The 24,961-nt window shown below is 40.0% G+C and overlaps 1 protein-coding gene across 2 annotated transcripts in view; it reads left to right on the forward strand.

Annotated features, from left to right (window-relative positions):
- shc1 (SHC (Src homology 2 domain containing) transforming protein 1) overlaps nucleotides 1-24,961 on the forward strand; it is a 40,347-nt gene that overhangs the window by 4,382 nt on the left and 11,004 nt on the right. Inside the window, exons 2-4 of one of the 2 annotated variants that reach the window (XM_061819021.1) lie at nucleotides 20,012-20,176; nucleotides 21,524-21,594; nucleotides 21,966-22,029. In XM_061819021.1, the coding sequence (XP_061675005.1) occupies nucleotides 20,015-20,176; nucleotides 21,524-21,594; nucleotides 21,966-22,029 (297 nt within the window). In that variant the 5' untranslated portion in view covers nucleotides 20,012-20,014. Of the gene's footprint in view, nucleotides 1-18,532; nucleotides 20,177-21,523; nucleotides 21,595-21,965; nucleotides 22,030-24,961 lie in introns of those variants that run through there. The other variant, XM_061819020.1, reaches the window with a different exon arrangement.

The raw sequence follows: 24,961 nt of genomic DNA on the forward strand, positions 1-24,961 counted from the left end.
AGGAAAAAGCCACTAATTTATTATTAACTAATGGTTTGAATAAAATAACTTTGATAATAGGATACACTACAGTTAAATAAAATAAATAATTATATTGGAAAATTCTAAAAAACAACTCTAATAAAGCCAAGAACAAAAATATGTATTTAATGTAACAAACATTTCATACTTACTCTACATAACCATATTCCACATTTGAATTGATCAAATAAATCCAAATCGGAATTCCATAAAAATTCTCAAATAACAGTCCAAAATAAAGTATTTAAGAATCTAAAGTGTAAAATGGAAAAAATTCAAGTCACTGATTCTTTAGTTGTCAGTATTTCGTGGTAACATTTGCTTTTGTCCACGTGCAGCGATGCACTTGAACTTCTTGATGCAAGTGGGGATTCGTTTTATTGACCGTTGCTGTTCTTGCTGTGCATGTCTTGACCTCTGAGGGGCTTTGTGGCACACGCAATGAGTAATACGCTTCCCGTGACAAAGTCAAAGAAGTCACAATTGAATATTTTTATTCAAACAGTTTGAATAATATATGCCAGAGAGTGTTGTTATATTGCCTGTTTGAATGTGTTTATGCAGGGTTTGTTTACCAATATTCATTATTTTGAGAAAGACGAGTGCCTCAAGTTCAGTGCTCATTTTTGTTAGCTTGTCAATGGTGTTTTTCCATTCCTGGTGTGTTAGCTTCGAACCACCAACTATTGTGAACAAAAAAGAAAGAGAAACATCGGTTGTGATGTATCTGACCATTCAGTAGGTGTAATTCTTTGTGACTTTAGGGAATCAAAACTGGAGTGTCAAGCAACATTTGACCTTCCTCCTTACTTCTATGTTAGCGCGTTAGCAAGCTGCTGTTGCGGTCACATGGGCTCTGGATGCTTCCCGGGGGCTGTTGGATAAAAGTTTTGGAACGGAGTATGGAAAGCACTGCTAGTAAAGATAGTATTTACTGATGTCACAATCTTGCATGCTGGTACCACTTTGTGGGTCAAACTTTCCATTCGTGCAGCACGTCAGCCATTCTTTAATCTTCTCAGACTTCAGTTTACATTGTAATCAATTTCGGTATTAAATATGTCACACTCATCTACCACTAACGTTTGAATGTGGAAAGTTTAGATCAATAGTCTTTGAAATACAAGTCTAAACTTAGTTCAACGGAATTGATCCGTACGAAGCAAAGAAGGAGGACTTCTCAAATGACTAAATTTTTGCCAAATATCGTTATTCTGATCTTGTGAATTATCTATGGAATACTGCGAGTGCCTACACATGAAAAAAGATGAAACCTTACAAATCTCTTGAGTCCTACAACAATAAGTCTGTGGATGGGTGAAGAAAGATGTGCAACATCGCTTTGTCGACATTAGAATTATCACGAAGGTTAGTAACTTAATTCTTAATCCTGGCAACAACATAATGATGATGTTCAAACATTTCTAAATCTCAATGTGAAGAAATCAATTTTACTTGGCTTATAAAAGGCTAAATGCCATGAGCTTATTATTCAAATAATATTATATTCTCCCAATCATGAATTCCCCCTTTTTAAAACTGGCTAATGCTCGACATAATCCTTCATGACAAGTTGATAAATTAGTGAACCACGATCATGATAATGTGAAGGTCACAGTCACTACAGATTGGATCTAAGTGAAAATGTATTGGCTTTCGTATTATTTAAGTAAATGATTTTGTGTGGTATTTTTTAAAAAATCATACTTTTAAACACTAAAACCTCATTGAACATCGCTGTTCCCCCTTTTGTTACACCTAAGAATACCGCAGGTGTTTACCATTGTTAAGTACCTGTAGAGAAACATGCAATATCATCATCTTATTTTGTTTGCTCACTGTGCTGCAAGTGTTTGTTTGCTCAACAAAATGGCAGCTATGTCTATTAGCTAGGGTCTGTGATGTCACGTGAACGCTATCTAGATAGGAGTGGTAAAATCGGACATTTTCGATCCAGTCTGATCTGATTTGCTACTCTTTCTTTTTTTTTTTTTTTTTTTGGTGATTGGCCAATTTCCAATCTCAAAGATTGGATCGGGACATCCCAAAACTTAATTCTCTTTGTAGCTTCTTTGGCTTTCCAAATAGAATCGTGTGCAATGACAGCAACTCTGAAAAGAAAAAAAATTGGGTTAATAGCAGTAGCCTCCTGCATAGTAGCATAGTTTTATTCCAGATTTGTTTCTATCAAACATTGTATCGAGCATATTTTCTTTGAGGCAGCACGGTGACCAACTGGTTAGCGCGTCTACCTCACAGTTCTGAGGACCAGGGTTAAAATCCCGGCTCCACCTGTGTCGAGTTTGCATATTCTCTTTGTGCCTGCGTGAGTTTTCTCCAGGTGCTCCAGTTTCGTCCCACATCCCCAAGACATGCATGGTAGGTTGATTGAAGAACCTAAATTTCCCCGAGATGTGAGTGTGTCTGTGAATGGTTGTTTATATTTCCCCTGTTAATTGGCTGGCGACTACTTCGGGGTGTACCCCGCCTCGTGCCCCAAGATCGCTGGGATAGGTTCCAGCACTCCTGCAACTCTTGTGAAGATCAGCGGTTCAGAAAATGGATGGATATTTTCTATTGATATGATAGCGTGGATGTACACATGGATATGAATATATTGCCCAGCTCTACTAAATGTTTTCTTCAACCTTATTGCTTAAACGGTTATGAAATGTCAACTATCGATGACAATGTTAGCTTGTCAATGCGATTTTTCATTTTTTAGGATTAAGCTAGTGGGATGCTCTCGAACAAGCAAACCTTTTAGATGGACTCATACCTCGCTCTATCACAGTTTGTTTACTGTGGATTCACGGCATCAAACATTTGTTTTAATGGTCGCTGGTAGTTGCTTACCTGCTCATCCATCATACAGTCAGTCACCTTAATAGGCTACATGTTTTGAATGTTGCAGCAATGACTCACAGAATCCGGTAATGCGCAACTTAGTTCAACATTTGGCAAAACGGGTAAAAGCACTTCCTCCTTGCTTGAGTGAATGCCAAACGGGACCATAACATAAAATCTGGGAACTTTCAACATCTACAATGTCTTTTTTTAACACAAGATGTCATCACCAAAACATGGTGGGACATTTATCGTTCCCTGTCAGCAACCTTCTTGTTTATATCCACCAGACTCTGTTCTTCTTCATCTGTTATCTACCACATGTACTCCTTTTACCCAGTGACATCTAGTGTTCTGACTGAACCAACACCGAACTCAACCAAACAATTTAGAATCTATATTTAACTTACAATGCATGTTTTTGCCATGTGGGAGGAAACCAGACTACCCAGAGAAAACTCACACAGGCACGAGGAGAACATGCAAACTCCAAAAGCCAGATTTGAACCCACGTCCTCAGAATTGAGACTAACCAGTCATCCACTGTGTTGCTGACAGGTTGTCAGTTAATTTTTACACTATATTTGAGTGAAACATCTGCCATCTTTAATAAATGTTTGTTTTGTATTTTTGTACAATGTTCAATTTAAATAAAATTTCATTTTCATCCTAATTGCAAGATATAATGGTGTATTATCAATTATCGGTGAGTACTCAGACGTCAGCACTTGCTCGGTCTAAAAAAAGTGGGGTCGATGCTTTCTTAAAAATCAACAAAAAGGCTCTGTTCAAAACTTTGCACATACAGTAGTTTGCTCTTGTGGATGGATCAACTTCAGACACCCACTGTATATTTCATCCAGGATTGCACTGACTTTGCTGAATACTGAGCTATGGGGAAACCTAACAACTGTCAAATGAGGTAGGGGTCTATTGTGGAAACTTGTTTTTTTCCTGATCATATGACGTTGTTTAAAAACATCTTACAAACTCTGTCAAGGTATTTGCATATTTGGATGATTTGCCAGACACATTGCATTCAACCAAACAAACTTTTTTTTTACCACGAAGAATATGAAGACTTGTTTGTAACAACAATCAAAAGTGACAGTTGCTTGTTTGAGTGAAAGATGCAAGGTTTAAAAAGAGGAACATACAACTCACCACTGTCTTACCACAGATTTCTTTGTAAATCTGGCTTGTCATTTAGAATAATGATTTGTTTGGAAATGATGCTGTTAGATAGGCGTTGGCCTGACTTGCTGTTTTCATGCATTTATTAGGGAAGAGCATTTGGTTTTATTGATTTGGATTACGTCACAGCACCGACTGAAGTTTTATGATGACCCCACCTTGGAAAATAAAAACAATCTTAACACTCTCAAAGGACATGCAGATGTAAATATAAGTCAACCACTGTAATATTAATACATTAGAACAAACAATGAAGAATGATGATGGCGTAGTTGGTTCCATTATACCATTCCATGAGTTCCATTCCTACTGTGGTAGAGTAACCCAATTTGGTACATGCAATAGCATTGTTTGCCTTCACAAACACAGTGATGAATTCATGATTATTGTAAATGTTTGAAAAAAATTTAATTAAAAAAAAAACTTATAGCCCGTAAATATATAGTTGTTTTTCATAACTTATAAGCTTTATTTTTTTTGCATCCAAGCTTTTATATTTAATAGACCGTGGTAACTGAGCATGCCTTCCTGTGCCACATAACCATGTACAGTTGAAGCCAGGCGTTTACATACACTGCAAAGTCCCACATTTCATTTCTCACTGTCTGAAGTCAACACAGACTGAAGCTCTCCTGTTTCAGGTCAGTCAGGGTCACCAACGTTATTTAATTTTGTTAAATGCCACAGTAATTAGAGGGAATTTGTTAGAGGATTTTAAAGAATAATAAAAATTATGTTCATTTGCATTGGGCATTGGGCGACTATGCGCGTAAATGAGAGCGTAACGCAAAAGGCATCATGGGGGACAGAGGAGGAGGCAAATGTTTGACAGCTGAGAGAAAATGTGTTCGAATGTATGCATGCTCACACCACTTAATTCCACTAAGGTTTCTTGGGGAGCATGGTGATAAAGATGAATAACTAAAAAAAATCCCAAAAAAGTTGTACTTTTCCAATGTGTTTTAGTGTGATTTGGTGACAGTCGAGTGTCCTCGGGAAACTCAAAGCATCATGGGCAAAAACATGACATCCCTCCGAGCCAATGAGATGCCAGGAAGATGCTACAGCAATAGCCAATGGAAGAGCAGCTCTATCGGGCCACACAAACTCAGATGCAAGATGTGTGTCATGGGTAAAGATTGATGTCCCTCCTAGCCATTAGGACTCTAGCAAGATCCTACGGCGAAAGCCAATGGGAAAGCAACGCTATCGCGCCACACAAACCAAGATATAGGATTTTAGTGTTTGGTGGAATTTGGGGGCTGCCAATTCTGCACTTATTTCCTTTTGTTTCCTGAATGTCCTTAATAACAAGAGCCAACGTTTTTTCGACGAAACGTTTTGTAACCTGAATTTTTCATTGCTTGAGATATTCGTAAGTAGAGGTACCACTGTGTAGGTTGAACATGAGTTTGCAAATCATTGTATTTATTCTGTTTTTGTTTAACGGACGCGGTGTTAAACTCTTACTAGCTCAGGGGCCACATGGGGGAAAATCTATTACTAAGACGACCGGACCAGTAAATCATGGCCTTTATGTACCAAGTTATATACTTTATGAACCCAGACTCGTCACAACAGAGTCAGGCAAATGTACCACTACACATAAGTGACCAGTTTGAAAATCATAGGTTCAAATCTAAGCGCAGGGCCTCCTGTATATGTGGAATTATAACCATTCTTGTATGGGTTGCTTCCGTGAATGACTGTTTCCTACCACATTCCAAAATCCTGTTTCTTGATTTAATTGAAGACTAAATACAACATTCACACTGCAGCTTCACCCCCCCCCCCCCCGCTCAATGTGACATGTATCGATATCCCCCCAAGGTCAATGTGAACAGTACAGTACAATTCTGATCCCCCCCCCCCCACAAACAAAAAAAAATAAATAAATAAATATCCGCATCCGAGGTCTCTTTCATATGTGAGTATAATTGGATATGTATCCGATGTCAGTGCAGTTTGGGCACTCAAGTCGTGCTCATCCAACCGACTGTATATGTCATCAAATGGTGACAAACATCAATCAACAAATCAATTGTTTGGTAAAACAGACACTCCACAAAAGCAGTGGCAGACAGAGGAGGAGTAACGCATCTCTTGTGAGGAGAACAAAAACTGATCTTAAAGAAAATGTTAGCTGCGGTTTCACACAATCCTTTTAAGTTTTCACAAATGCGTCATGACGAGACTTGGGTGCAGTGTTATATTGACTTCCTTGACCACAGCCCCCCATGTTTGCATGCATGCATGTGACATCGCAACCTCATTCCATCATCAGTAGAAGTCACATTTGTTTTTATAATGTCAAAGACTACATAAAAAATGGAATTTAACAAAAACAAAAAATCAGAAATTGACACGTTTCCCTCCATTGTGACCAAGGTTGTGATTGGTTGTTTGAACTACATGCAGCCTGTGATTGCGTGGTGACCAATCTAGAATGCACTGGTGGAATAGGCTTATTAGCTTCATCTGTGACCCTAATGAGGAGAAGGGCTGTGGAAAATGAATGTTTGAAAGAATAACTTTCTGAATGTTCTCCTGTTTCCATGTGAATGTTGTATTGAGCTAAATAATGTATGGCAAACGACTGACACTGTATTAACAAGCAGCCGAGTAGTGCACTCTGTTTTGACTCAATTACTTCAAAACACAATTCTTCACTTCCACACAATCACCACAATTTAATTGACCAATTATTCCCTTATTATGCCCTCTCCCAATCCATACTTGTGATGTTTATTCTGAAATGTAATGTTTCCAAATAACACGAGTGAAACATTACAAGTTTAGGCCAGTTACTGCAAGTCAACTGAGAGCTGTACCAAAACCAGCAGCAAGCTTGTGGTTACGGTTCACTACTCCTGTTGTGTTTATCCATAGAGACAAAACACAGGTAAATTCACCACAAAGAGGTGAACGGCAGATTATTATCAAAAAAGACTGAAGGGTACACAGACTGATTTAAGGCAAGTCAAGGCAGCGGGCTGAGGGCTCTTATCAGGGTCAGCCACACCGCTCGCTGACGTGATATTATATACGGTCAAGTTATCGGGGTTGATGAAATGGAGAGGGTAAAGACTGATCCAAAAAATGGGAGATTTGGACGTGTCAGACAAACAAGATGTTTTGGGTCAAACTAACTGAGTCAGACAGGAGGACAGCAATCTCAAGGCACTGTAGTACAGAAACAGACTCAATCCAAAAATCCACTTGATTAAAATTGGATCTGTCCAATTTGGCATCAATCAAACAGTGACTGTTTGGTCCTGACTGATGGGGTGGTGTGACATTTGAGATCACTTGCTTGCTTTTTTGGCAGGTCTGTGCAAGATGCTAGAATGACTCTGATGCTATCAGTCGAACACAGCAGCAACTTACTTGCCTTAAACTTGAGGACACGTCAACAGGATGTAATGTGTTCGTGCGTGGCTATGTGCATTTGTCTGTCAGTGTGGGTGTATTATGGCGATGGAATGTTAAGTATGTTTTCAAGGTCGCAGAATGTGGTTGTCCATCTCCACTTCAACATACTGGGCCGCAGGTGCGTTTCCTCCAGCATTACCCAGTCTCTGTGCCTGGGTGTCATATTTATTTTTGTTTGGATGTTCAGTGGTGCCTTTGAGGTCCAATGCAAACAATAGGAATTTATAGAAATAGATAATCTGTTGCAGGGTTGAACTGCGGCCATCATAAAACCATTATTCTCTCATAGGCAATTTTTAAAGTAAAATATAAAAATGACATTAATTGGAGACTCTAAATTGCACCTTTGGTGTGATTGCGAATTAATACAAATTTTATTTTACTATTACTATTACTTATCAGGGCTTTGGGATGAATCAGTGTTAATTTTAATTATTATTTTTTTCTTTACGCAAAAGATAAAACAATTCAAATGGTATATTTAGTTAAAAGAACTGTATGTTATTGTAAGGCCATATCTTCTAGCCCTACAATATATATATTTTCTATTTCCGAATTGTGCGTTTGGGTGTCATCTAACTTCAGTGTTAGTTTACCTTTGACTTAAATATCATAACTCATCACTATGTACTGTAGATTATAAAATACTTCCAAACACATCTTCTACAGAGATTAAAAAAACCTTATGAGTTGAACCATAATACGTGAAAGTTACAGAAGGCATCTGATGTGTTTGTGTAATGGAAAAATCAAAACGTTTACTTGACCGGGAATGGAAAAAGTACTTCCTGTCCCCTGCCGGTTTTGCAACTACTGCAATGCTCAGCTCAACAATCTTTCTGCCCAGGACACGAGGCTGATGTAAAATTACATCAAAATTATCTATACTGGTCTGAATTATCAATACAATTCCATAAAAAAATCTCTTGGCATATAATATTGATAGTTCTGATGATGAATGTTAAAGTTTTATTTTAGGGGTTGCCCATTCGTAAGTTGAAGGTTCTTTTTTGGTGATTTTGTGGTGATAATGGCCAAGTCGACGTTGACTAATCATTTATGTCATATTATGTCAATATTTTTTCAGCTGTCACTGTCAACCGGCCATTTGCCTTTCACTGTCAAACACAAGATCACTTCCCTGCTGTCCGCATGAGCACTCGCCCCACCCCCGATTTGCTCATTCACAACCTTAGCACCAATTAATGTAACACAACTGCAGACTCTCTACTCGCTGTTGTAAGAAAAGTATTGTAACACCCCTGAAGTTGTTACATTCATTGTATCTTGAGTCCCGTATGTTCCAACTGTCTGTGGGGCCATGAAGGTGTCTGTGATTTATAATTGGATGGTGAATTAGAGTGGGGTGGGGGGGTGGGTGGGGGTTGAGATATGTGTTTGGGTGATGCAGGCTTGAGTGAAACACTAATTGGATGCAATTTTTTTTGGGGGGTGTAGTGAAGGCTGACTAACTATATTTTGACAAGTAAAGAGGTTGTTGATTGACCACCACTCATCTTCGTTTCGTTGTCTAATGCTGAATGAGACTACAAGACATTTAGTCTCTCACCATGGCACCATGTCAGACTATCGCTATATAATCTTGCTGTATCTTTGTCATACACTGGCAACATATCTGTATTATGATATTCCCATCTCCTGTCTTGTCCAATCCTTGGGCAAATCTTGTCAAATCAGGAAGCTGACCAAAAACGTGTGAACGCTATTGGATGCAACTGTTAGTATGGTGAAAAAAAAAAAATGTTGCAGCAATTGTTATGTCTGGGCAATTCATCGAAATGTAATTGTGATTTCAATTTGGACTTTTCACAATCATAAAAATATTATCAAAGAAAAATGATTAATGTGGTGGGGTGCTGGTTGTGGGTGTAAATCAGACACTGTGGTTTGATGGGCGCAAATCTGCAGAGTCGAGCACCAAAAAGCACATGTGTAAAATTTGTTACAAGTAGAAATAGATATTAAAAGATGTCGCTTATTTTGTGTAGTCTTGACATTAATTTACGTTTATTTCATAAATGTTGGTAACAAAAGAAGCCTGATCCTAAACAATCAGTATTCACCCGGAAATAGGAAATGCAAGTTAATTGTACTGAGCATGTTCGGACCTTAATTCAAAAGCACATGTTCCAAGCGTCTTCCCGTACTGCGAGCGCATTTACGTCGAAATTCATCAACATCATGTCATGAGCCATGTCAAAGGATATTTAGTTACACTGAAAACATTTCTGGGATATAACACAGGTAATGTTTCAGTATCTAACTATAATAAGTATGAGATTGTGATTTACTTAGATTTGATCAAAGTTCTAACATTAGACTATAGACTACATTTAGTTTTGAAATTGAATGCCTATTGACCTTTTTAAAAATGTCTTTGTCTGTGCAGTGTCAATAAATTAAGATTACGGTATTAGGAAACAACTACAAACTCGGGTATAACAACTCAGTAAGTTATTTTAAGATCCTGAGATTCCATCCCTAATCACACCCGCAATTTTAGATTTTTTTCAGGCATTACTGACCACACCCGTACATTTTTCAAATATGAGTGACTGGTATAAGTTCCTGCGTTACAAATACACCCTGAATGTACACCAGACCCACCTTGGGTTGGATATTCACACACATGCAATAGTGACAAAGACATATTTTAACAATACTCACAGCCGAGTTTAATAGTTTTATTGCTACCTGCTAACATTGCTAGGCTTTACATTTTTGTGTCATATGGCCAAATAGTGTTATGTCTATATCACACGTTTAGAAGTTTTGTCGGGCCATAATAGAGGATGTTAGCTATCGAGATTTACTGTATCTTTAGACGTGTTAGTGAGCTGTCCACTTGGTATTTTTAACACTCACAACCTTTATTAAATCTTTTAAATGATTTTTAATTGGCAAATATTTGACTCAGTGTTGGTGCAGGACTTATGGTGTTTAGGGAAGCGTAAGGTCCTTGAAGCAAGGTAGATCTGAGAGGAAGGAGGCAGGAAGATAGTGATGGAAGTAGATAGAGATGTAGGAGTGTGCTCGGGGGCAAACCCAAAATAGCCTACTCACATGTTTGCAGTGTGTGCCGTGAGGCAGGCAGACGGAGGCTCTCATGCTGAATGGTTGCCTAATCTAACCTTCATCCTCTACTGCATTTTTATTAAAATAAAATCTAAATCAATTTATACAGGGGGAAAAAAAACGTGTAAAAACTGTGTGCTGTTATAAGAATAAAGAAAACTCAATTACAATTGAGTGCAGAAAGACACATTAGAATTGGGATTTCATGACAAAGGAAAAAAAACTCGGGACAAAAAGCCAAAGTTACATTATTATTACATATTTTTCACTGGCTTGTTAAATAATATAAATTAAAAAAACGGAAAAAGGAGGGGGGGATTTTAGCCCTTGGCACTCCAAAAAGTATACTGGATTTGGTGGATGAGACACCATTTGGAGGAACAAACTGTTCTCTGCAATGCTGGAAACGGGTTAACCACTTAAGGGTAACAGCCTCGATTCCTTAGATATCCATCCAACCTTCTACCAGTTATTCGGGTTAGGTCGCCGGGGCAGTTCCCTTTCCCCAGCCTCTTCATCCAGCTATTCCGGGGGGGATCCCGAGGCATTCCCAGGCCAGCTACATGACGTAGTCTCTCCAACGCGTCCTGGGTCGCCTCACAAGGGTTGCAGGAGTGCTGTAGCCTATCCCAGTTATCTTCGGGCAGGAGGCAACTAATTGCAGGGGACATATAAATTAAACAACCATTCAGACTCACACTCACACCTGCGGGCAATTTAGCCTCTGGAATATTTCTAGCGGAAGCCATATTGCTGAATATACAGGATGTTATTAGACACAAAGTCCTGTGAGAGTCCATAGACCAGGCAGATATTCCTGAAAAAGTTTATTTGAAAACTCACGAAAGTTCATCTGAGTTTTTCAGTTCAAAGAGGGTAAGGGAAATTCATACTCAGTCACCATGGTAACAGGCACTGTGAACCTAACCTACTCGCGAGCAGGTTTTGTATGCTAAGTCCTGACTTTCTACCAGTCTCCTCCCAACAGAAGCAAACATGGCTTGTCAGTTTCTCTGTGATCCCACCGATATTGAGGTAAAACTAATGAAAATTAGATGATGGCATTCCCATATACAATTTCCCCCCAGATTAATTTCTGATCACCCATTATTGCTTTTCATCTGGGACTGATTAAATCAAGAGTGGTTAAAATCGAGAAGGCCCCCCTCCATTAACCCATTCATGGGCACTGGCCCATTTTTAGGACATCATGATTTTCAAGCAATATATCCTTGAGTATATCAAAATGTTTGTTTTAATCTGAAGCCATAATTTGGTCTCAGGAGAGGATAGCCCATCGGTCAAAGTTAGTACGGAGTTATTTCCCTTTCTTTCATGACCCAGCATGGCTGCCTCAAATTATCATATAATTTAACCATAACTGTGTTATTTCCTTAATTGTGGCCTGTTAGGACAAGGAGACTTTTATCTCAATAAGGCAAAAAATCACCACCCTTTCCATGAATGGGTTAATGTGGTTCTCTGACTATAACATAGATTAAACAAAAATTAAATAATAGGTCCATTAAATCTAATTGATTTAGAAATTATATTGTTCAAACTGTGTATCTATTACTATTTTATTGGTTTAGAAAAAACATTTATTCTTTGTATATAGTTTTTAAAAATAATTTACTGTATCTAAAATTTATTTACTTGATTAATTGTAAATGAAATCAAACAGTACTCTAGTAAAAAAATACATATTTTATTATTAGATTTTAAAAATCTTGATATATGGCAATTTTGAAAAAAAGTGCCAGGACTGGTGCCACCAAAGTTTTTGCACTGCAAATCCAGACTAAAAGATAAAAATTTTCCCTGAGAAGTGAGCTCCCTGGAGTCTGATGCACTTTCCCAGCCTGCTCTGCCATACCGTCATCAGAATCAGCTTTATTGGCGAAACGTGTAAAAATACACAAGGAATTTTCTTCTAGGATCCTCCACAACTCTGTTGTCATGGCCATCTTGGTGCCGTCCACATTTTCAAAACAGATCTCTTTAATGACCCTCTTGGTCTTGGGAAAGAGGATTAAAAAAAAAAAAATCACAGACCCAGTTTGGGTCAGTAGGGAGGGTGTTGAGCACTGCAACGTTCTTTACGGACAGGAACTGTCAGATGCTCAGGACACTCTTGGTTCTTCTTGTGCACTGAATTAAGCAAATGGAGCAGGCTCTCTGTGTAGCCAAACTAAATGATAGTCTGACCGACATTGAAGGGAAAATGTAATCATTTTTAGTTTGGGTTTGAAATGTGTTTTTTGTGACACCAGGCTTTGTGTACACTAGGGAAAATATCATTTTGATGATACACATATTGACAGAAATGAGGAAACTGCTGTAGTTTTAAAATGTCGTGTTTATAAATATTGTTATTCTAGGTTGTGTAACACCTTTAATCATACAGGTGAATTTTAAGAATCTTGTGAAAAACAAAACTCCAAATCATCATAATCCGGACTCATTGCACAGCAGCAACGTGAAATATTGTTGAAATCTTTTTGAAAATTTTAAGTGCAATACCTTTGATAGTCAAAATAGATCATTATCAATCCAAATCTTTATATATATATAATCTGTTGGTGTTTGTGATAAAGCGGTCATTTAGCCAACCCGTAGTGTATCCACAGACTACAATAGACATATCTAGAGCGCTGCACAACTGTTTGATCTCATGCTGCCCATCTCCAGGACGCTTGGACGTGCCAAGACAAAAACATTCTACACATGTGCTTCTTTCAGTTAATTCCCATCATTCCAAAAACCCTGTTCCGACACGCTCACTGGATTATTGCCTCTGTCTCTTTCTCGCTCTCAGTGTTGGCCCTTCTGCTGTTTAATATTACATCTCTGTGTCTGCATAATCCGCTTCCCATCGCAGCCCTGTCTGCAGCTCCACCGGGGAGCAATGCATGCTGGGAGGCAAGAAGCCGCATGTGGGGCAGCAGCGGCACACGCACTTTGACTTGTCTGTTTGTGTCTGTCTTGTGCTCATGTGCACTTTGGTGTTTTTTGCGTGACAGACTCACAGGCAGCCAATCGAATATGTGGTAAGGCACACGCAATTACAAACACTACGAGGCACAGTTGTAATAAGGATTGGCTTACACAAGCGTTGGAAAATATTTAACAGAAATGTCACCTGGACAATTACTATTTAGGGCCATACTGAATAATACTTTGAGACAAAAGTTGCAAATAATATTGGAATGTATAAAATAAAAGGCAGTTTTGCAAAGTCAGATTATTAAGAAATAAAACTAAATCCTACAATAAATCACTTCCATAAAATTAGATAAAAATAGTTATAAAATAAAGTTGTAATCTTGAGATTTTTTTTGTTGTATTTTTTCATCAGGATATGAGAATAAAGTCATGACATGGAAAAGTATGTGCCTTTATGTGCATATGTGCAGTGATACATGCCAGAAAAGGCCGGGATTGGTCAAACTGATTGTTAGTAAATCGCAACGTGATTGACGTATTGAATATACCAGAATCCAGCGGATGATAGGCTTATGTCTTCTTTTTTTTTTTTTCCTGTCACACGATCGACCAGTCAATCACAATCAACGCATTGAGCACCTCCGGTTTAAGGAGGTGCAGTTACTGGTAATCAGTTTCAAAAATCCCTCCATCTATTTTCCAATCCACTTATCCTCACAAGGGTCGCAGGAGTGCTGGAGCTTTGGGCGAAAAGCAGACTACACCCTGAATTGGTCACTAGTCACTTGCAGAGCACATATCAACCCCATCACTGATTGAAAATCAGTCAGGATAAATGAATCTAATAAAGCAGCTGTTTGATGAAAGCAGAAAAATATAATTAGCCTTTTTGCATGTAATTTTGAAACCCTAACTTTTTTATTTTTCTTCTGTCTCACATCAAAGGAGCCAACTTGTTTATATTTAAAGTGTATCTTTTTTGACAGCAGCCCTGAAACGTTTCTGACACACCTCATATATCCAATAGACAAACACCACGTTGGTTGTTTAGTGGTACTGCAGTGCCTGTAGTGTCATTTGAGGACTCCTGTAAATCTCTGGGTGACGACTTCTGCTTTCTGCATCACTGCCTTCGCACGCTTGAACGGCAATCTCTGTTGCTACACTCCTCAGAGAATATCGCTAACCCACAGTGATGCTACCTTATTTAGGCAAGGTTGAACTGCCTACATCCTGTCTGTCTTTTCTTTCAATCTCTGCTTCTCAGGTTACCAAACATGAGTAAAGGAGGAGCATTGGATAGTCACACCCTCCACTCCAACCCTTGTTTCCTCACTTATTCCACATCTCCATCTCCCCACGGAGAGCTTAATGTGCAGCGGGAGCATCCTGCTGTGCATACACATGTACACGGCGAAACTGAAGTGGGGGGAAGGGGAGGAAACAGGATGAGAGGAAAGGAGGGGTGCTGTATGTGTGTTACAGAGAGACTGATGCTGAGACGGTAAGGGCGAGAATAGGAGGCAGCGTCACCCGCCCAGACAGGAGGGAGGGGAAGGACAGACTGAGTGGTAGTGGAGGGGGAGAAGAGGAGCACAGTGAAGTAGTGCCATTGTCCGCCTTGGCAGCTCTGCCTTTCCACCATCCGCCCGAAGTGAGTGAGTGAATGAGGGAAAGGAGCGGAGAGAGGAAGAAGAGGAGAGGACATTCAAATGCTGTGGAGGGCAGGAGGAAAGATGGAGATGCGCAGGCGACAGTGACTTTGTGAATTAATCGAGTTAAAGAGAGGTTCAGAGGTTTTTTTCAGCGAGTGGACGGACGAAGCAGAAGAAGACAGATAAGCGGCTAACACTTATTTCATGTCAATTTTTGACCACTGTTTCAGAGAAATGGCTTGTCAGCTGTTTGTTACCTAAACTAAATGAGAAAGTTTGTACAAAAAAGGACTAATTCCACTCACTAAATAGGACTTTTTTATATTGACTTTATGATATCCTAATTTTGCTATTTTTAACTTTGAATATTCAGGTTGTTTTTATGCAAGTTTTCTAAACATTAGTTTTGTTCTCTTTTAGCTGCTGTCTTGTTTTGTTCTTATATGCCAGACATGCCCTAGTTGGAGCCAGTCGCATGCCGCCAGCATTGGCACATCAACATTGATTGTCTTTGATGGCTGGCGCGACACCACTCCAACTTTGATAATTTCCTGAGAGCTATTGATCTTTTAGGGGGAATTTGGTCCTCCTATTGCATGAAATAAATAACGTGGGGGTTTCAACGTTACATGTAGCTGTTGTCGTGTGATTCAAAAAAGCTTTTTGTCTGCCAACACTTTTTCTGCCGTTTTTAGGATTTAGAAAAACGTCCTCAACAAGCATCTTTTAATTTTCTGTTGTCAAGGCAATGGTTTACAGCTGCAGCCTTGGTAAAATGTAAAATTTTTCGTGAATTACTTATTCAAAAATGGTGCTTTCAATTCTGTATTTACACTTATTTGGTTGAGGATGCATTATATTTGAATTTGTGCTTGTGTACTGTTTTTAGAATATCCTATCAAAACATGAACTTGCCTTTTGTTTTCAGGCTTTAGACAGTCCTCATCTGTGCTGAGCTCAACAGTCTGAGAAAATCAGGGTAGTTTCAGGTCACCTGTCTCCCCCTCCTCACTCTGTGTTCGCCCTATGGCGAGTCTCTGCCGCTTCCTTTGTCCTGATCTCACCTTAATCAGCTGCGGCGAACCTAAGTCACCCTCAGTCAAAGTGAGGTGCCGATTAGAGGAGCTGTAGGATGAGTTACATTACCATACTAATTCCACTCTGGACATTTTTTTTTTAACTGTGCATGGTTTACCAGCCTTGACACAGCTATCCATCTATTCATTTTCAATGCTGCTCATCCTCACTAGGGTTGGAGCAGTGCTAGAGCATATCCCAGATATCTTTGGGCAAGAGACAGGGCACACTTTGACCTGTTCGCCAGGTAATTGCAGCACACATAAACTACCATTCGCACTCATTTACTACAAACATTATAATAATTATTAATTGACATGGGTAATTAATGATTATTAGAATGTTTGGAGCCTGTTTATCCTACTGTCCACGGGCAGATGACTCAGGATTTCCCCTCATATATACTGAGAGGGTTGTTTCCTCTGAAATCACGTCACTTAACCTAACTGGTCTGCTGCATATACTCAAGAATCCATTGGGCTCTGCAAGGATGAACTCTTCTCTTTCAGCAATTTAATGCTGTTGTGCTAGTTTAAAAAATGTATTATCATTGTGTTTGTGGTAATTTCACCTAGTTTACATGTGTATATGACTCGGGATTTCTGCACTGTATAGTGAGTCATCTCTCTTGAAGTCACCTGACCTACCCTGTTTCCTGTGTATGCTCAAGCATCCTTTGGGCAGCACAAGGATTAACACCATTCTTTAAATAGTTTGGTTGTTCTACTTTAAAGAAGTGAACGCAAATTGAATCTTTTGTAATCTTTTTTTTTCTTTTTTTTTTCTTTTAGAATAATCCATTTGTATTTAGGCCTCATCAGACTGTTTGGTGTGCCCTTGATGGTTACCCCTTGATGGCGCAGATGCAGGGTGACTTTTCTAGCCATTCTTCTTTAAAACCTTCCGTCTCACACTGCTCTACTATGAGCGAATCCTCCACGGTGCTTCTAATCCATGACCAGATGGATGACTAGTGTGCTTTGCTAGACAAGCCCCTCTGTGGTGCTAGACTGGTTGTGGGCGACTGTTGGTTTTGCGCCACTGTAAGTAGGTGTGTGGGACTTCAGCTGTGGTTTGAAATTTCTTTTTTGTCTTTACTTCACATAAATACTGGTGCCAAACCTTGCAGGTGCATGTGTTATCCAAGTAAGGTGCGTGCTGATCTCCCTGGGGGGAGTAAAGGTCAAAAGATTGTGACTACAACTAGTGCCTGAGCCACGCTGAGGCGGAGGTGTTGCCTGTTTGACGTTTTTTTTTTCTTTTTATTTTTTTTTTTTATTTTTTTTTTTTATTTTTTTTCGGAACTCTGGCTTGCGGGAAACTGTTCAGGTTAACAGACTGTTGTCTACCTTTAAGGTTGGCGTATGCAGAATATGAGGTGGTACACTACATTTGTACTGTAGTCTACAGCTTGAAAAGCTTTATCTTAAGATGAATAAGGTGTACATCACTGCTCTTCTCTCAGGGAACTATCAAATGGGTGTCTTGCTAGACAGGAAGGTGAGTGTGGCTATGCATAGAAGGGTTCAGCAGAGTGAAAGTTGAATTGTGTATTACAAATCAGGTCTCATTACTATCACAACAAACCCGTCGGCCTTCATTAGCCAATGACCTGCATTCTCTAGTGTTACATCACCACCGTGCTACTGCAGTGTGTATGTCAGATACTTAACACTTTTCCAATGGTGCTCTGAGGTGACCAATTTCAAACCACAACAGCCTCGCTTGTTTTACCCATATCAGGAACTTCTGTCAGGAAATGGGCTGACACTAGCCCAATCTTTACACTTTTTGTTTTCTTCTCTCTCTCTCTCTTTCTGGCGTCTTCATAGGTGAGCATGTCTGGCCTCTAGCTATCCCTTCTTTCAAGGGAAACAAGAAAAGGTTGTGATTAACACTTTCTAAACAAACAGCATTGGAAAACAGGACAGCCTGGGGAAAGAATAAGCAACCGCAGGAGGGGGCTTCAGTCAGGAAAGACCTGACTCTAGACCATCTTAACACTTTTTATTTTCCTTTTTCTCTCTCTTCCTGGTGTCTAACTAGGTGAGCATGTGTGGCCTCTAGCCACCGTTCTTTCTAGCCGAGGGAGGCAAGAGAAGCTCGTGGTTAACACTTTCTAAATAAGAGGCACTGTAAAACAGGACAGCCTGGAGAACGGGCAAGCTGCCGCGGGAGGGGGTGAGGGGGAGATCATCTGGAAGAGGCGAGAGGAAGTGGTGGCGCGGGAGAGGGCGGAGGCACTGGAGAGCCAGAGGCTGGCTGAGTACATTGTGTGGAGAAAGAGAGAGGACTTCCAGGAGAGGCGAGGAGAAAAGGAAAGGAGAGACAGGAGTGCCGAGAAAAGGAAGGAGGTCGCGCCAGAAGTGATCTGGAAAAAGAGGGAGGAAGGCAACATTGGGAGGGAGTTAGCTATGGCCAGTCAGGGCGGACACCAAATCGTTTGGAGGAAGAGAGAGATGGAGTAGAAAATTTTAGCGGGCTTTACTAACAAGGGTGCGTCTACCAGGAGTTGGACCATAGCCATATATTTGTAAGCTTGCTTTCTCTCCTTTAGCCAATTGAGGTTGCAGGTGTGTGTTGTATTAACCAACTGAAGTTGTTTGTGTCGTCACCTTGTTAGTGTGCACAGAACCCCATGCAATTCCCCCTTCCTGGCTGCCGAAAAGCGTTTTTTATGGACCCGTTTCAAGCTGGACAGAGCTGGCAAGGGAGCTGTCTCTCACACATACGCACCCACACACATACACTCTTTCCTCAGAGCAGTATTTCCCACACATACACATGTATGCAAGAGTGTTGAGAGACAATCACTTGTGTTGATTTTATTTGGTGCTACTGACTACTGGATTAAAAGACCATTAGGTTGGGACAAAATCTTCACAGCCATTGTTTTAAAAGATAGCCTCTTCACTTGACCAGGAGTTTTTTTTGTTTTTTTTTTTAAACCATGAGCTGCTCACACAATGAACTCTTAGTTTGATGTCAACATGACGCGCACTGAGACGCTCCTACGAAACTATCTACATCTATACATCACATTCATATGGAGCGCTTCCCTTTTCCAAAAAGACATTTTTAACACTGCTTTCATTGTGGATGAAGCCATTTTCAAAGCAGTCCACTTTGGCAAGCCCGTTAATGAGTGGAGGACTGACAACCGGACAGATGGATGCTGCTCTGACTCTGAGGGAGACCGGCTGCGCGTCCTTTGGAGAGAAACTCTGAAAGTGGAAACAAAGAGACCTTGATACAAATCACTACAGTCTGTGTGGACATTAACAAAAAAAAAAAAAAGATACAGCAGTACCATTATGGAGCTTGTCCCCAAAACAAAGTACACCCACTTTCGGAGTGAATCGCTCAGCTCCACTGATGAAACAAACTTCAATCCATCGTCCTTCCCTCCTTCCAGTCCTGCCACCCCTCTCACTCCCTCTCCTGGTTTACCTTCATCCCTGTCGTCCTCCTCTCTTACTCCCATCTTGCCCTCCTCCTCTCCCCGGCTACCAGAGAACAGCCCCACCACCCTCTGCTCCTTCTTCCCAAGGATGGGCTCCTTGCGCTTAGGTGTCTCCGCCACTCTTCTCCCTGGACTCAAGGCCTCTAGCAGGCCGCTGCATCCCCGGCGACGTGGGGAGTCTCCCAGGGAAAACAGGAGCAGCTCCAGCTCATCTCCTCCCTCGCATCATCCATTCCCCCCTTTAACTGCTCCTTCTCCCCCTCCCCGACCCCCCCTACAGGACATGAACCGGCTGGGAGGGGCGTCCAGGAGGGCACGGGTTGAAGGTGCTCAACTTGGAGGAGATGAGTGGACACGGCATGGATCCTTTGTCAACAAGCCTACCCGTGGCTGGCTACACTCCGACAACGTGGTCAGCACCACCGGTGTCACCTACTCTGTACGGGTATGTGAATATCATTGTCACCTTCATATGGATTATACCTATTCACCTTATGGTGTCATACAGAAGCAGTGAGAAGTTCAGACACCGCTTCTCATTCAGCAGTGTTTGATTGCTCCTGTATACCTACTTACCACACGCTCCATTAGCTTCACATGCATAATCTAATGCAAGATAATTGCAAAGAAAATTTATTTGTACAACGCATTTTGTACACACGTAGTGTTTTACATGATTAAACCCGCTTGAATACAAAGAAATAAAAAGTTTAAAGCAGGGAAAAATAAATATGACAAAAATGAAAATAGGACTATCAAAACAGTGTACAGTGCAAAAAATAGTAAATAGTGGAAATACTCTAAGAAGCATGAAAAAAGTTTTCAATCTGATTTAAAAAATATTCACACTTATGGCTGTGCAGCGTAATAGCTAAAAGCAGTGGATAGAGCAATGTTTCCAATCTTTATTGGGCTTTACTGATTTATTGATCTTTATTGACCAAAGCACATACAGTATTTTTGTATTAGAAAAATCTCACAGCTGAGCACCAATCAAAAGTACAGTATATCCACTGAAATAATAACAATCGCGTTTTAGTTTACTAACAAATTTGTTAATCAGTTGGACGAATGGCAACAGATGGATGCACAGATTAATTCTACCTTCTGCCATCTAATGTAAGACCTATGGTTTGTCTATCACTGGCGTTCATATGTGAACAAAAATACGTTATCTGTAGTATGTAAATCGTTTTTGGACCAATTAAGGTGGAATTGGTTAATGTGCCCTGGTACAATGGTTAGCAATGACTGAAAAAGAAACTAAATGTACAAGTACTAAAATAATATGGTATCAACTGTAATATGTGGTTGATGGGTAGCTAGTAGCAACCAATCTGTAATAATAGAAGCAAATGAATTCAAGGCATATTTTTTCTTAAAGTTGTCTGTGCACAGGCTTTCACCGTGGCGATGGGTATTTCGTTGCATTTTCTTGCTGGACTGCGTAAAATGAACAATTATTTTGGAAGAGAAGGAACAGTCGGAATGCTACAAACCCGTTTCTTTTTTTTGTTTTTTGTCTCATGCAGAATAATTATAGTGTTGAAAGGCTTGTATCATAGCAGAGGTCTGTTGTTCAACTTTCTGTAAATGTCAGCGTCTTCTTTAGCCAGCAAAGTAGTTGAAGTGCGTAAAGATTAATCTCCAATCAATTCAATACATCAGCACAACTGTTAACAATCGATGATGTGCATATTTAATTGCATTTCAATAGTTTAAACAACAGGAAAAGGTTGCTTCTTTCCTCTGTTGCTCATGTCATGGCGTTTGCTTCCTGTTTCCTGTGCAGTACATGGGTTGTGTGGAGGTTCTACAATCCATGCGAGCGCTAGACTTCAACACCAGAACTCAGGTCACCAGGTGAGGTCACACACTGTTTGCTATTTTCAGTCCTCCATTTCTCATGTGTCGTGTTGTATGGTTAAAATATGGCCATAAACATTTTTGTGTTTGCCTGGTTGTGTCCTTTTTCTCTGAGTCTGACTTTGTATTTGCATGGTTTGTGTCCGTATGTGTGCTGCTTCATTCCTGCCGCCAAATTAGAATGTTGTGGGATTCCAGTGGCTTCCCTCTCGTTTCCGTCACAGTGTTTGTGTCTGTGGCACTGGGCGAGGACAGCCCATCAGCAATAATACATTCTATCACTTGATCCACACAACAAAACAATAGTCCAGGAAGGTGTCAGTACTAATGACATGCTACACCATGCTTGCCTGTTGTAAATCTTTCAGGGAGGCCATATCGGTGGTGTGCGAGGCCGTGCCTGGAGCCAAAGGAGCCCAGCGAAGGAGAAAGGTACACAGCATGCACACTAGCTTCGTACCCACACCCATATGGGACATCATTTATTTATGCTGCTTAAGTGGGCAGCAGTGGTAAAGGGTTTTCTGGATAAGAGTTGGATTTTGTTTTATTGTTCGCTCTGTGGTTAGTTGGCTGTTCAGTTGCATCACACATGCGTCTGGATTTAGTTAGATTGTACGCTCTTGCAGATAGCAGTGTATTGGAGGTGATACCAGTCACATTTCTTCGCCACAAGAGAGAGATTAGAAATGGAGTCAGAGGTTGAACAGTGGAACCTCTGAAGTTGAAGACAATGCATCTTCCAAGTTAATCCACATACTCCAAAAGTGTATTGGTTATCAACTGACACTAAAAAAGTGTTATAGACCTAATTAAGATCCAAATAAAGTCAAACACTGTACCCTTTTAACTTTAACAGGGGATGGCGCTGAAAATTGTAAACCAGGGGGTTGATGCCAGTGCCAATTTAGAATTCACTGTTTTACTGTATTGGTAAGCTTTCGGAGCAGATGGCTAAAGGTTGCTTCCTATCAGGAAATTTAATGTTTGTTATAACAGCTCGTGTGATATGACACGATGCTTTCGATTGGCCGATCGACTGCTGTTCCAGCACAATAAGAATACAGATTCGCCATTATGCATGATCATGCAATTGAACAGGACAGGTTTAAATTAGTAAATAAGTAGTCTCGTATCAAAGTTTTCAGGTCAAAATTAGCATTTTGCACTTGCACTAAAAAAATCACTGAAAAACAAAACTGCGCGTTAAGTTTAGTGAATAGACTGTCACAAAGATGGAAGCAGGGAGTGGCATATGTGATGCTTGCTAAATTCATCAATGAGTGGGCTCAGAAGTGAAACATTTGATCGATGACACGGAAGAAAGCAGTTGCAAAATGCTGTGCAGAATTTAGATAAGAGAGAGAAAAAAGACAAATGGCAAAAGTGTGGCAGCATTTCATAGTGAAATCCAAGACAAGCACCTGTTCATTGAATCGCAGACCTTTCCCTCTGCCGAGTATGATGCCATGTCGCGAGACTCGAGAAATAAAACATGAAGTTCCCATGGCGCAAATCGCTGAGCTACATGTTGGTCTGCTAATATAATGTTAGCGCTGCAGACTGCAGACTGTCTCTCCATAATTATGAAAACCATCCAATTTGTGGCTCGTTTTTTAAACTTTGTAAAGGACAGTGTAATAGAACCATAAGAGTACATACACTTTTTTTATGGTCAGTATACTAACATCTGATGATCTGTAACTGGCAAAGTTTGAATCAATTGGGTAAAAAATGTGACAAATGTGGTCAGAGAGGAATAGCATTAAAATGAATACTCATTATAAACCCAAACAGAGAAGGGTTTTGGTGAAGGAGATCAAGGAAATAGTCTCCTCTCTCCAAGTATACGTTTAAGCAGTATTTTTGCCCATCAGATAAATCGGCCTGTGTCGTATTTTTTACACTGGTTTTTTTGTGTTTTCGCTTTGTTACTGGAGCTTGTACTCCTGGTTGTGATCCCAGCAGAACCACGAAGCACATGTAACATCAGTGACAAGAGTTGATCCAGTATTACATCTTGTTTTAAATAGGAAATGTACCTACAGTTATCTAATTAGTATATTGATGTTAATGTTAAATGTATTAAGTAACAAAGCAATGTTAAGGATTATGTCACAGAATAAAATGAACAAACTTAAAATTCAGGAATGGCCAGTAAAAATTTTCCCAGAGGATGCATTTGAAATTTAGCCTTTGAAGTTGGTAATAGTGAAAAATAAAGTGAAACAGGCAATCATTTTAGTCATTTTTTTGTCTAGAATGACAGTGCTTAATGCAGACTATGCCGTTAATGTGGAACAGCTTCTCAGCCCCGCCTGTCTGGAGTTTACATGTTCTCCCCGTGCCTGCGTGGGTTTTCTCCGCGCACTTTGGTTCCCCCCCCACATCCCAAAAAAAAAAAACGTGCATTAATTGAAGACTCTAAACTCCCCCAAGGTGTGATCATGAGTGTGTCTGTCTCGATGAGCCCTGCGATTGGCTGGCAACCAGTTCAGGGTGTACCCAGACTCCTGCCCGATGACTGCTGGGATTGTCTCCAGCACTGCCATGCCTCTTGTGAGGATAAGCGGATGGATGGATGGATGGATGAATATATTGTTCTAAAACTTTGCTATTGTGGCAGGCCTAAACATATAATATATTGAGAGAGCGCAAGAGCAAACGAAATCACAAAAATATTGTACAAACAGTAAAAAGAATAACAACTGTAATGAAAACCTGCCACATAGCAGGTCTGGGTGACGCAACAATTGCTATGTAGCAGAGGATTACTTTATCTGTATTCTGTAATCATAAATTGCAGGGACTCATTGCGCCAGGGCTCAGACTGATTGTTTCCATGAAATTTAAATCCTGGGATTCACATGGTCTCAAGTATAAAATGATCTATGTGATGTTTCAACAGTTAGTCACTCATAAAAAACTCACTGTCTTGCTGGATTTTTTGATGTCTTGCGTGATTGTTTTTTTTTTTGTTTGTTTTGTTTTGTTTGATTTTTGATGTAATACTACTACTATAATACACTGTTTTGGGGCATTTAACTGTATACAGCTAGTGTCGTGAGGACTAGAGATTAGCTGCAACAACCAGTCTGTGCTTGGTATTCTTGTAAAACTAAAAACAAACAGGTGGTTGGCTATATTCAGTGGGACTGTGCCATAACACTGTTTGACCAAGGAATGCCATGCCTGGAGCAGAACATAGCAGACATAATTATATGATTTTGTTAACCTAAATGGTCGCTTTAACTATTGTAATCGCATGTGAGTCCTGTCCCAAAATTCTTTTCAGGAACAGATTGGCACAATAGCACTGGTCTTTTAGAGTGTGTTTGCATGTATGTGTATGTGACCGTGCACG

Source organism: Syngnathoides biaculeatus, chromosome 5, assembly GCF_019802595.1.
Source record: "Syngnathoides biaculeatus isolate LvHL_M chromosome 5, ASM1980259v1, whole genome shotgun sequence".
NCBI classification, from domain to species: domain Eukaryota; kingdom Metazoa; phylum Chordata; class Actinopteri; order Syngnathiformes; family Syngnathidae; genus Syngnathoides; species Syngnathoides biaculeatus.